General features: G+C 32.2%; 1 protein-coding gene across 1 annotated transcript in view; it reads left to right on the top strand.

Moving 5' to 3' along the window:
- Positions 1-15,353, top strand: part of LOC124544285 (nose resistant to fluoxetine protein 6) — a 49,868-nt gene that overhangs the window by 13,348 nt on the left and 21,167 nt on the right. Inside the window, exons 3-4 of the mRNA XM_047122760.1 lie at positions 11,191-11,384; positions 13,891-14,155. Coding sequence (XP_046978716.1) covers positions 11,191-11,384; positions 13,891-14,155 — 459 coding nt within the window. The remainder of the gene's footprint in view (positions 1-11,190; positions 11,385-13,890; positions 14,156-15,353) is intronic.

Below are 15,353 nucleotides of genomic sequence, written 5' to 3'. Positions count from 1 at the left end.
AATAATCTGATTGAGCAAAAGTTAGCTTCACTACGATCAAAGTGCAATAGAATTTCCATCTTAATTCGTATGAAACACTGATTCGAAGCGTATTTCACAAGTGCGTTATTATAACGTATGTGCCTTGAATCATTATGAGATTGTATACCAACCGAGCACATTGTTCACAATATATTATATGGTGCTTATATGTATGAATAAAATGATTCCATACGTATAAATATGCTAAGCATCCATATTAACTAAAACCGAATATATTACAGACTGAAATTTTCAGCTATGCAGTAATTAATGCTGTATTTCAAAATGAAATGTTATGCGTACATAAATTGAATAATATTTAATTTGTAAATGAAGACTATGTACGTCGCGAAAACAATTATTATCGATTTATAGATTGATTTTAGTCATTTTCTTTTTTTATTAAACTCCAAGATTCAATAAAAAGATCTCTTTTTCAAATTGAGTTATGATTGTTCGGACTTGAATCGGCAATCTTCGGATTTGATTATCTTATTCTTATTACGGTAATATCTCTATTTCAAAAACATAACCCTTCCCGTTTTCGGTGTAGTCGAGTTATGACTACAATTCTTTGTAACGCTCTTGGCAACCCGAAGCGTACATATTTGGACGGTACATACATTAAACAAGCAATTCAAATGTGCAGCGCACTCCAATAGCTCATACGGCTTATTTACGTCCAACAATAATAGTCGCTTTGTCATAATTGTTTTATCTATGACGTCATATATCACATTTATTAGAACTATTGACGTATTTGATAACGGATGGCTAATTTTATGACATAATCTCCATGGTATATGAGATACTAGATCTCGCTTGCGGTTTCACCTCCGTTTTAGTCATGTCTAGTCGTCAAAGTTTCACACAAAATTTTTAAGGTAAAGTAAATAACAGCCTGTACATTTCCCACTGCTGAGATAAAGCCTCCTCTTCCATTAAGGAGAGGGTTTGGAACGTATTCCACCACGCTGTTCCAGTGCGGGTTGGTGGAATGCACATGTGGCAGAATTTCGATGAAATTAGACACATGCAGGTTTCCTCACGATGTTTTTCTTCACCGCCGAGCACGAGATGAATTATAAACACAAATTAAAGCACATATATATAGAAAGTGCTTGCCTGGGTTCAACCCGCAATCGTTGGTTAAAATGCACGCGTTCTTACCACTGGGCCATCTCAGCTATATTTTAAATTTCAGCAAATTTGGTTAAATCATTTAATCATAAAAGAAAAACATATACAGTAGCTAGCGCTTTAGGTGGAGAGGTATAAAGGATCTCTGTAAGTTTTACGATGGTTAGTATAGTCAAGACTAAGAAATAATCTCATTCTCGCATATTTATATTGTACTTTTATTCTTTATTTATATTGAATATAGCACCCTTACCTGGAACTAATAATATCCCAATAATATTAGTAAAATTATTTTTAAATTATGTTAATAAACGATAGCCAGACAGATATCCTACTATTTTATAGATAGATAATGATAAAGTATTTTAATTAATAAATAATATAAATATTATATATAAATATTATAATAATTAATAAAAAAAATTACAAACATTGTATAAACCCAAGAACTGAACACGAAATTGTTACAACGAGTTTCCGACTCCGCAAAGTCAATAAGCTTCCGGGGCACGGTATTCGTTTCGCTAATAAAATGTCACAAATACTTTTTAGCTTTGACAGTTAATACATTGAAATACTATTCAAATTATATTAAATAAATTTAAATCATTAAAAGACATTAATTAGTACAATATTAGACTTGTGACAAAGAAACGGAAGTAGCCATTGATTATTATAAAGGATATATACTTTTAATTAGCTATAATTATTATCATTTATCTATTTAAATAGATAAAAATATATGCCAACATTTCGTTAAAAATAGTTAAAATCAATGCCCAATTAAAACGTCTATCAAATTCACTTGGTGGTAGGGCTTTTGTGCAAGCCCGTCTGGGTACCACCCACTCACCAGTTATTCTACCGCCAAATAACAATACTCATTATTGTTGTGTTCCGGTTTGAAGGGTGAGTGAGCCAGTGTAACTGCAGGCACAAGGGATATAACATCTAAGTTCCCAAGGTTGGTGGCACATTGACGATGTAAGGAATAGTTAATATTTCTTACAGCGTCATTGTCTATGGGTGATGGTGACCACTTACCATCAGGTGGCCCATATGCTCGTCCGCCAACGTATACCATTATAAAAAAAAATGATAGAATAATGTAGGTAGTAACGAACGAAAATATATCCTATTTAATTGTAGTATTGTAGCGAAGCGATAATTCCTTGGAGGCCAGAGGAAAAGTTTATACAAAAAAGTGCCCCAATAATGAGTAAGAATATTCTCAGGCTATCCCTTTCTCTTTTCTCTCTTTTCAAGGAATTCTGTCCACTAGGTTCAGTTTTCTCTTTCTTATTAGATAAATATTAAAACTTGAAATGTATACACTAAATACACTATTATTAATTACTTAAATATGAATTAAAAATAGCACTGTATAAATGATGACTGCGTGGAGTTGTGGCAAAATTGCTAGCAGTATTTCCACGTTGAATCGATCCGATCCTCTGGGCAAAAAACGAACTAGCCCTCCTATAATGAGTGGAGGCAATAAGACGAGGTGTTGTACTTTTTATTATTTTTTTGTCCCATTTCCAGTAACACACTTGGGATTTCGGAGTGGTGTACAACAAAATCCTTAAGGCTTCATTAAAAATCCATTTGGTATATATTATTTTAATAGTATCAAAATAAATTTAGAACCTTGTGCAATAATCCTGAATAATTAGTATAACTTTAATTTTCCATCTGTTCTGAATACAGAAGTTTTGTTTCGAGAAGAACCAGCAATAAACTTAGTAGTTACCAATTATATTACAAAGTTATAAGCTTACAAAGGCAAACAATTTAATAATATTACTACGTTAATGTAAAATAGGCTCTCAATTATAACATTTAATGTAATTGTGTTTATAATTATAAAATATTCGAGGTAATCGCGGCTTAAATAATTATGAAAGCCACATTACAAACGTCAAATAAGATAGCGTTTTGTGTTCAGACGTTACGTTGAAATTATACGCCACTTTCATCTCTCTAAATTATCAAAACATATGTTTCTTTACAGCTGTTATCCACGACTTTATCATACATTATATTATTGAGTCATTTAAATTAAGCTTACGTATATATAGGCCGTTTGAATGAAACATAAAATTTATATATAATTCTAAAATAAAATAAGCTTAAGTTATTTTCGTATAACATCAGCTATCCACCTGCGAAAGTCTCGAACAAATCAGTCCTGCGGTTCCAGAGATAAGTCGGAACAAATTGACAGACAGACAGGCAGGTCGACAAAAATTGTAAAAAATATTATTTTAAACTCAAACTCAAACTCAAATAACTTTATTCAATATAGAAGCATTACACTTTCTTATTGATGGTCAATTGAAACATTACCACCGGTTCGGAAAAGAAAATACCCTGACCTGAGAAGAACCGACGAAAGAAACTCAGCGGGTTTTTTTTTTGTTTGTCTCATATATTATATAAACAATTTAATATGAGATGAAATAGCCTGGAGGCGATCGTTTCATTCCCAAGGTGTGCTATCGATCATAAACTCATTAATTGTATAGTAACCTTTTGCACACAAGCGTTCCTTAATAAAAAAAATTAAATTTGGCAACAGAGGCATTTTGAACGCTTTCTGGGATCCTGTTGTAAAACCGTATACATTGCCCCACAAAGGAGTTACTGACTCTTCGTAGTCGAGTAACAGGAGTAACAAGTTTGTGTTTGTTCCTTGTACCAATGCTATGAGTATCACATTTTCTCATGAAATGATTAATATTTTTTCGTACATACATAACATTTCAGAATATATATTGAGAAGCAACAGTCAATATCTTGATTTCTTTAAATTTATTCCTTAACGATTTTGGTATATTTACCGTATATACGTGTATATGTATATACATAATTGAGTAAAAATCGGTAAGTACCTAATTTAATATTACGGAACAGACACTACTTTTATTACACATATATACAATCAGATAAAAATCAGAACCAAGACGTTCCATCCCTTGTGACAGTAACAACACTGGTTCAATCACACTTCGAACCGGAAAACCACCAAGCTCAGTACTGCTGTGTTCCGAAAAAAACAATCTGAGACACACAGCCCTATCATCCCCTACCATCAAGTGTTATTCTACTTTATACATATTTTTTAAGGTATAAGTTGGCGGAAGAGCATATAGGCCACCTGATGGTAAGTGGTCACCATCACCCATAGACAATAACGCTGTAAGAAATATGAACTATTCCTTACATCGTCAATGTGTCACCAACCTTGGGAACTAAGATGTTATGTCAGACGGGCTTGCACAAAGCCCTACCACCAAGTATAATAAAGGCTTTTGTAAATACTCTATTACAAATATCATCATTTTACTTAATTAAATATGAAGTTACCACCAGTTCAGAATGTAGATTTTACCAAGAATAACGACTTACACTTTGCTGCTAATTAAATTACATAAGCACGCTAATCAGGACTAATTAAATTAACTCAATACTTGTTTAAAATGAGACTTCTTATTTAATAAAACGTTTGCATTACTAACTGGTAAAATAATGTATGTACAAAATGTTACTAAAACATACTATTGGTTACCAAAAGCCGTCAATACGTATCCATATTAAGATTCAAAGCGCGATCGAATCTAATTTTGTTGTTCCAAGTTAAGGGTAGGTCCGGAGTGAGAGCGAACCGCGATCGCGGATCCGCAATGCAACAGTTTGTATAAACGCCCGCTCGCAGTCTGAACAACTTAAAACATTTCAAGTATCTGTTACGTACACAGCGGATACCGCTTGTGATACGCCGTCACTCAGGACGCACACGAAATAGATACAAAGCATGAGCAATGTATGTATATACAAATTCCGCATATGTTCTTTACATATATGGAGCCTTGAGCCTAATTGGCTTTTTGATGATTTTGAATAGGTATGTTTTCATCAATTCTCGTAGTACGGTACCCGTGTAAGGTCTCAAAGAACTAATTACAGTCTTGCTCGGTCTAGTAAAATCAATATTATTTAGTTAATATAACATGTATTTAAACTGCCTACATCGAAAACACACTCTTAATTATCATTTACTTAAAAGAAGTCTTAAGCATAGATAATACGTCATTTGATACAAGTGCAATGAAGAAATTAAAATATGTAATTCATAATGAGATTTAAAAAAAATATAATGTAAATGATAAACTTTATCCTTGTATACCATACACCAAGAACTATAATTAAACACATTTCCATCACGAGCAGTGGTTCTTAGAAGGAACTTCACCTTTTTTAAAAAAAAATCAACAAAATTTATTTTGCACAATCTTAGCTCGTATCTAATCTAGTGTAATATGTCAGAGGTTATAATTTATAATCAGACACGTCGCCTATTAACCAACGATACAATACTCCGATTCAACTACTAAAAAAAATACTCGGTTTTACTTTTCTTAGCGGAGATGGCCCAGTGGCTAGAACGCTTGCATCAACAATTTGTGCAAAAACAATTTGTGTTTATAATTCATCTCGTGCTCGTGCATCGATGAAGGAAAACATCGTGAGGAAACTTGCATGTGTCTAATTTCTTCGAAATTCTGCCACATGTGCATCCCAAAATTCACATTCCACCATTCCATATTTCACCACGCATTGGAACAGCGTGGTGAAATATCTTCCAAACCCTCTCCTTAATGGAAAAGTAGGCCTAATCCCAGCAGTGAGAAATTTACAGGCTGTTACTTACTTTTTACTTTTCAATACTGATTAAAATGATGATAATCATTATCGTCATGATGATGAAAGTTTTAATAAACATTTATTTACATAATTATTATTTCCGTGAAGGCCTTAAGTACATACAACTAAAAATTAAAACTATCTGCTATACCAAACATGAACGCTTGGAATATAATAAACGTCACTTCTTCGATTAAAAATAAACGTAAACTTTGTTAAAAAAAACAGAAAAAACTGATCGTGAATACAAAGTAAAAAGTTTACCCTAGAGAATAAAAAAATACATCGACTACGAAATTAGTTAAGCGACCTCGGATGTCCGGCTAACATAGTATTTGATGGTTAATGTTACGTTAACTTACGTGATCTGATTGGATACCTAAAAGGAAAACCTCAAGGTCGTGAAAGTATTGAATAGCATAGAATATGACCCGAGGACGCTGCCAAATATCTAACCAATATTCAAAGATCCCTAATAAGATTTCAACGGTTAGTTGAATTTAAGATTTTGAACAAAAAATTTCTAAAACTAGTGTATGTATATAAGTACTTCATAATACCATTATTAAGTACCCTCCAGAAATGCGTTTCTGTACTAAAATGTGTTTTTACATACTCACTCATACAATAGTTCTTAAAACGATTCGTTCTTTAAATGAAAAATACCTGAAGGCGCAGCACGTTCAACTAAAATATAAACAATACTATTTATCGCCCGCGGCTTCAGTCGCGTTTTAGGGGTTTGGTTGTCATGTGTTTGGCAAAAAGTGTATGTCCATCCTTGGAGTTAAAGTTTGCTTCATACTAAATCTCATCAAATTCAGTTCATTGGTTTAGTAGTGAAAGAGCATCAGACAGGCAGAGTTACTTTCACATTTTATAATATTAGTATAGATTATTGACAATCACGTGGGGGAAGCGCGTAAAGCGTTTTTCCAGCGAGAAAAAAAAAAGATTATTGACAAAATAATAATTTACGCGTATCATAAAACCTACCGTCATATACTGCGATAGTTTTTTGTTAGGCACAGAACGCAACCGGTCAAGGCAGGATCCCTTCACTGCCATGCGGTTGCTATCTAATAAAATGTCCTAAATATTCAAGTAATGATATATACTGTACTGCAATAGATTAAGGATTAACTTTAGAAGTGAAATATATTTTCACTTGTAAATTTAGGAATTTTATCTTCTTCATCCAAACCCTCTCCTTTATGGAAGAGGAGGCTTTAGCCCAGCAGTTGGAAATTTACGGACTGTTACTTTACATTTTTTTACTTTATATATAAAATAGATTTTTTCCATATTTGTAATCTCTCAATTGTGGTGAAACATTTGTTTTACAATCTGAGGATTAGTATATGAAGTTGTTCGATCAAAAATTAACACATATTTGACACTAGTCACCAACAACATCACTTGTTCAAACTTACTTCATACCAAATTTTATCAAATTATTTGCATTAGTTTGGCTATGGAAGAGCATCAGGTAGGGAAACAGACAGACATAGGTACTTTAGTATTTAATCATATAGAATACATATAAGAGAAATACGTTAACAAAAGATTTTCTTTTTACTTGGACTTGGAAAAGCGATACACCATTTCAACCAAAAGAAAATACGTAATTGACACATACACTCAACGATTTGATATAATATAATTAAATAGTAATACGCAAATAGCAAAACGCATTTAGTTTAATATCATTTGTCATTTAAAAAACATTGTGCATTGTATGCTAATTAAGACAACAGTACGCGCACGATACGTGAAGTGATGAGAAGATGCGATCATAAGAATCAAGGAATTATAAGATACATCTTTTGTATACAAACATTAAATACGCCAAATACCAGTAGTTTGTATCACTGCTTCGGTTTTTAAGGTGAGTCAGTATGCTTGTATTTAAAGGCACTTGGAATACTTTACAATACTGTTTACTAAAAATACTTCAGAATTTGTTTATTTACATCATATTAGAAACTTCTAAAATTATCAGAGCTTCTTTACTATATAGACCATGTATTTTATACAAAAATCTTCCTCTCGAATCACTCTATATATTTAAAAAAAACTGCATCAAAATCCGTGGCGTAATTTCAATTTCAAGTTTTTGATCAAAGCATACACAGACAGCGGTAAGCGATTTTGTTTTACTCTATACAATGTAATGATAATGATTTTACACCACATAGATAAAATAAACAAAAACAAACTGGATCTAGCCTAGATAAAAGAGGCATACAATTTTGTTGATCTTATCGCTACATAGCGATCTCTTCCAAGCAACATACAATAAAAAAAAATATGGAATATATGTTATAGTATATATGAAGATGGCGCCGCGTTGTCTGTATGATTAGTGGCTTGCTGTTTTTACCCCTTGGACATAGACACTGAAACACGAGAGATTATGAATTCATAGGATAATTTATGGTCAGGTCCAAAATAAATTTAAAACAAATTATGCAACTTAAAACTTTACTGAAATGTCACAGGAAATAAAATTAATAATTATCAAAAGTTAAATTAAATAACATTTATAAGCTTTTGTGAAATGTTGAGGAAAAACAACTTATAAATGAATATTCGCTTAACGATGTCGAATAATAATACAAAAACGAACCTATATCGCCTGTATCGTGATCACGCAAGTTCCAAGGTCTAACTCCTTAGTTAATATTCCGTGAGGAGCTCGACAGCCGTCCACATTGTCAACTTATTTGGTCTCTAGCTTTATTTTGAATCACAATTCTTATTGTGTAACACAATGGCCCCAAGATGGTTCACACAGTCTGATAATATTTTTCTGAAATACTTCTAAAGTAGTCCAGAAACAATGCCACTGCGAGCCCTGATAGGGCACCACAATGTTCCGAAAACGTAAACTATTCTTGTATTGTATTTTTTAAATAATGCTGCGAAAAAACAGGGACTTTGACATGACCAAAGATCCGTTTGCATCAGAAAAGTTCGATTCAAAATCGTTACACGCTACGTTGTAATTAAACTCCTTAATGAAGCTTCGACTAATATAATAATAGTGGACATCATTGTGTATCTAAAATGTTATAGTTACATCGATCCAGTATAAATGTTATTATTCATCAAAATAATGCTTTTGAAAAATAGCACTGGTTTTAGGCTCCATCGTCTGTTTCTATTTGTAAAAAGCAACTATACGAGTTTCTTCTCGCAAGAGGTTGTAATCCGAAACGGTGTTATAATTAAAATTTTAACGATTCAAAAATGCTTTATTTCTAAATTCGAAGAAAATACATTTGATTTATGTAGCTTAAAGTATAAAATATTTTCGTAATATAAACATGTTGAATATTAAATAAAGTAATGCTTGAATAAATGAAGTAACAATATTAAAATTAAGACCCACGTTTGAAAGTACACATACCGTGATTATCTTCCATTATAGTGTGTGAATATTTCTTTCGCCTCGTATATCTTGCAAACAAGATATGATGTAAAATTCTTCTGGCGCGTAATTAAAATAATAAATATATTTAACATCGGACTTCTGTTTTTAATTAATAGATAAGAATAATTTAATTAGATTTGTTCTTTATGGCGCGTTAATCCGAGAAATGACTTAATTACAGTAATATTTATTCCTTTTTCATGGCGATTAATTATTAGAAAAAAGGTTATGTACCTAATTATATAACAAAATAGCATATACTAACTAAGTAAAATTATGTCTATTTATAAAAATATGGAAATAAAAGCTTATAAAAATTTTAACACAGCAATAATAAAGTATGTAACATTAGTAATTATAATCAACGGACATTATATATAGACTTACCAAATCTTAACTAATATTTTTTTTAAACAAGTAAAAGAAATAGAAAAAGAAAAGTAGATAGATAGATGTAATACATTTTTATTATATCTAGTAGTATTATGCTACTAACTTAAGTGAACTTAAGGGAACCTTCAGCTTATTTTAGCAAAAAAATTTTGAATTTTTTTTTAACGATTTTTTTACGTAATCGATCAAGACAAATCGCGTCGCGAGCTCCGTCGCCTTCAATCAATATGTGACGAGACTTTATGCTGAACAGACCCGGGACACTTTCTCTGGAATTATACGGCACAGAGGAATGAAATTTTCACACGACATATTTATCGGTAAATCCCAAAGCAACATCAACGACATATATCCTCTAAGTACCCGCTCTCGAACAAAGTTTGTCCCCGCACATCATTCACAATATGTAATTAAGAACAATTTATATTAAACAAAACGAAGAGACGTTATCAATTTCAATGACCCCAAAAAACGTAGTTTGATGTGTATATTTATTTTGCATGTTTACTGATTTCTCAGAAACCACCAATATTATGGATATGGGCGACTTAAATTATTGACACGTGACTTGAAATTGGCTTCTATTTTATTGTTCTTATGAGAAATAAAAACCCAATGAGTCATTTAGTCGTCTTTGATTGCCCAATAGTTGTTTATAAAAATAGTCAATATCCAGAAGTAATACCCAGAGCAAACACCAATCGTACAAACGTGTAATACTGCATTATTGTACATCACAATCATAAAAGCAACACACACGCAATTTTTTGACAACCTCACTTTGATTAGACTATGACTATAATCTTAAAATTTTCTCAATATAGATCTGACTTATTGCTTGTCAAGAAAAATCTGCCACTAGTTTGGAAAGAAAGGTCTAATAAGATCCAGCGAAAGAAAAGTTATGGAACTTTTTTCCATTGTTTTTTTAAACTATTAAATTCCATTATTTTTACATTAACATTTTTCATTTTTCTATTTGAAAACAGCCTGGAGGCGATCGTTTCATTCCCAAGGCGTGTTTACATCTAAGAAGTATTTTGCTTTCTTATATCCTTTTTGCCGTTCCCTAACGATTTTTTTTTTTAATTTAATTATTATATTATGTTAAAAATATTTTTTCTCTGTCAATTTCTTATTTCTTATAAGAGCTGAGATGGCCCAGTGGTTAGAACGCGTGCATCTTAACCGATGATTGCGGGTTCAAACCCAGGCAAGCACCACTATATATATGTGCTTAATTGTGTTTATAATTCATCTCGTGCTCGGCGGTGAAGGAAAATATCGTGAGGAAACCTGCATGTGTCTAATTTCATCGAAATTCTGTCACATGTGCATTCCACCAACCCGCATTGGAACAGCGTGGTGGAATATGTTCCAATCTCTCTCCTTAATGGAAGAGGAGGCCTAATCTCAGCAGTGGGAAATTTACAGGCTGTTACTTTACTTTACTTTACAATTTCTTATTATACTGTTTCACTTTTTTTTTATAGATGGGTCACCGACTTCCGAGATATTCAAGTATACTATGGGGCGTTTGCATTCCAAGCTCATGTAGCAGTTTCGACTTAGAGGACGAGCTGTCCCACAAGCTTTCGGACCTCGGTATATCTGTGAAGGTACAGAACACTATGTGCACTGTGAAGAATTTCAAACGACCCTATTCATTTGGAAAAACCTTGACAATGTAAGTATTTATAAAAAACAGTTACATAAATATAAAGAACGTTATGACATTTTCATGATATGTTTAAATCATGGTTTTGAATAAGGAACACTAATTATATTTTTAGGTTTAATTTTGGTATCTATAAGTGTATCCCGTGTAGCTATGCTACATTCGACCACGAAATACCGCTGATATCAATCAACTAACTAGGAAACCACTATAAAAGAAGTAGAACATTCACTACTTATGGTTTCCTAAAAATAATATAATTCCTAAGTAACGTTGACGTCAGGCTGTTAATAGAATGTTTAGAAATATTTACACGGATATACAGCGCTGTAAACTAAAAAAAGATTAAGGAAATTATGAATGATAATTATCGACTAATTTGAGCACATTTGTATTTTATGACAATAATTCCATTGACTGTGCAACAACACTGACGAAAGTAGAATAACTTTGGGCGGCTTATCCAACTTTCGTACACATATAATTTACTGATTATATTAATACCTTGTCCATCGACTTTTCATTCGTCAGTTTATCAATTTTCCTCTTTATTTATTACTTTACTCATACTAATTAAGGAAAGGGAAAGTATTAAAGACGCACCATTAGTTATAATCTGGGGAATTGTTATACCTCTTGTTATCCCATCTGGATACTCATACATTTTGGTAAAAAAAGTATGAGTCGCAAGCACTAATCAGTTAATCTGGTGTTAATCTGGTTCCATAATTAACTATAAAGCGACAAAATATTCTTGCATCTAGAAGAAAACATCGTATGTCTTCGAAATTACGAACAAAAGAAAGACTTTGTCGGTATGTGTAGACATATTAATATTTGCACAGTGGTCAATATTACATAGTCATAAATGAAAAATCCTTACTTAAATGATAACCCTAAATCATTTCAATAGGTTACCTAAGAGAATAGAGAAGAAATATGTACTGAGCTGGGTTTTGAGACCAGATAAATAACAGTTGTTATCGTAATTACACCAATATACGGGCTTTATAGAGTAATTATTATGGAAGTGAGATGATTAAAGGATTTCAGAATTCGTTGAATAGCGTTCACGTTAAATACAAAATAAATAAATAAGGAATGTTTATACAGCAGCATTTTACTGCGAAATCACTAATGTAAGCTCACATTGCGCTCTAAAAGGTATGAAATAGTAAACAAAACATATTTAATGCAAAAAAAAATATGTAAATAAAGCTCAATACGCATGAATAACGTATTAATTAATAACGAAATGACTTCCTTTAAATATTTATTGGTTATATATGTGCATATTTTATTCGAAATCTCTTCCTTTATTTTGGCGACAAATTTGTTTTGATCAACATATATTTAATAGGAAGATACCATCGATGGAAAATATAAAAAAATCTTTAACATATTGTTTACAACTACTGCGAAGAAGGATAATGTGTTATGTTTAGTGATTTTAAATTAAGAATTTTGTGCGTAAAATCTACGACAATAGGCTTAAGGTCACCTAATTAAACGTTGGGTGACCTCACCACCCATCTGCGCAAAAATAAATCGCCTACCTTTTGACTTGATTCATAAACTATAATTAACTTTATATATTTTTTGTTAAGACGCAAACATATCATGACTTCGTCACGTTACATCAGATCTTCAACGACTATTGATAATAATTTGTATTATTTTATATATTATTTATTTATTTATTTATTTATATATTATTTAGAACACAACACAGAAAATAATTTTCAGTAGAAAATTTTGGTATTTCAACGTTTGGGATACCATTTTCGGTGATTTTTTACTTGCTTTTATTGTTTCTTTTGTTGCATATATATTTATTTTATTGTTTGCATAACGTAAACTAATGCCATAAATAAACCAGTTTTGATCATTATTCTTAGTTTGAATTTGGACCGTTTGTACAACTGAATATCCGATTCACACTCGCGGCATACAAACGATTATATTTAGACACTATGATACGGCGCGAAAAAAATGATAAAAAATATTGATAACAAAAAAAATTGTTAAAACCTCATGGAGATTAAGCCAATAAATATATATATTTTTTAGTTTATTATTCCTCACAATGATATAGTAAAAATAAAAACCAAACATTGAGTTTTATAGTATAAATATACGACGCAAGCCATTTAAAGTAATAGCCTGTAAATTTCCCACTGCTGGGCTAAGGCCTCCTCTCCCATTTAGGAGAAGGTTTGGAACACCACGCTGCTCCAAATCGAGTTGGTGGATTGCACATTGAAATTTCGATGAAATTAGACACATGTAGGTTTCCTCACGATGTTTTTCTTCACCGCCGATCACGACATGAATTATAAATACAAATTAAGCACATATATATAGTGGTGCTTGCCTGGGTTTGAACCCGAAATCATCGCTTAAGATGCACGTGTTCTAAACCACTGGGCCACCTCGGCTCCAGCCATTTTAAGGGTATTAAATAATTTACAACTTCTTAAATATTTATAAATACATTGTTAACATTTTGTTTCAGAACATTTTTCCTGTCCATAATCCTTTTGTTAAGTTTGGGAACAATGCTCGACGATGGAAAGGAAGACGGAACGAACTTTGAGAAGTTACTTAATGCGTTTTCTCTGAAACGTAATTTAAGGAAAGTTTTTGACTTGTCGGATTCACCGACGAGAGTCAAAGGAGTCGATGCATTCAGAGGGATAAATGCATTTGCCTTGCTCCTGGCTCACAAGTCCATGGCGATGGCTCACAGTCCTTATGTTAATAAGACGAGCTATTCTGAGGTTTGTGCTATGAAATTTCTTTACCGTAAATAACATACCTCCACATTTTACAGGATTTTATTTAACTTTAACGGTAACTTTACATAGTGCTATTACTGTACATACAATAAAATATAGTAAGGTGAATTTAATTAATTTAAAAATAAACATAACAAACAAAAGCCTGTTTCGAAAGATTCGAAAGTTGATTTGTACTTGATAGCTAATCTGACATTTGTATATATCCTTTATAATAATATATTTTAGTCACTACCTATATAAAACCGGAACAAGAACAACAACAGCCTATAATTTCCCACTGCTAGTCTATGGCTTCCTCTTCTGTCTGCTGTTTGGAACATATTCCACCACGCTGTTCCATACGGGTTGGTGGAATACACATGTAACAAAATTGCAATGAAATTAAACACATGCGGGTTTCCTCACGATGTTTTCCTTCACCACCGAGCTCGAAATACCTAAATAAATATAAACACAAATTTAGCATTTATATATACAGTGGTGCTTGCCTGGGTTTGAATCCGCATTTATCGGTTAAGATGCACGTGTTCTAACCACTGGGGCATCTCGGCTCGAAAACCGGAACATTTTTTATTAAAACTACCTACGTGATATCAAGACTGTCATAAATCGTTTACAGTTAGTGTTATCGATTTTACATTTCTTTTACTTCGCTTCGAATCGAGCTTATACGATCTCGATCTACTATTCGATATATTTATTCACTCTTACTTCTTATTTTTACACCTCTTTCCGACGCACGTTAAGTTAATCCTCAAGGACATCGCACGAAACAAATCTGACAATCAGTAACAAAAATGAATGTTAGCGGAAATGAAATTCCTGACCATCGAAATTAGAAACAGGTTCGTTGTTCTGCGATAGACGGTCACAAAATTTAGATTCGTGACAGTTTAAAGGAAATACCCCGAAGGTTAATGGTGACTACAGATCTTACGTGTAGGCGCAGTTTCCGTATATAACACACACATATGCATTAATTAGACAATCATTTTAAAAAACAGATGTAATTTCGGAAGTAATGATCTTTGATATATTGTGATTTATCAAAACAGTTAATTTGCATTGTGGCAACAATAATAGCTTTTATTAAATCTTTAAGCAAACCTATGTATAATAATTCAATATTATTATTCAAAAACAATTATAATAAAAATAGATAATACATATAAAGAAG

Source organism: Vanessa cardui, chromosome 4 (assembly GCF_905220365.1).
Source record: "Vanessa cardui chromosome 4, ilVanCard2.1, whole genome shotgun sequence".
Lineage (NCBI taxonomy): Eukaryota > Metazoa > Arthropoda > Insecta > Lepidoptera > Nymphalidae > Vanessa > Vanessa cardui.
The sequence above is the reverse complement of the archived record's forward strand: the minus strand, read 5'-3'. Positions and strand labels throughout refer to the sequence as shown.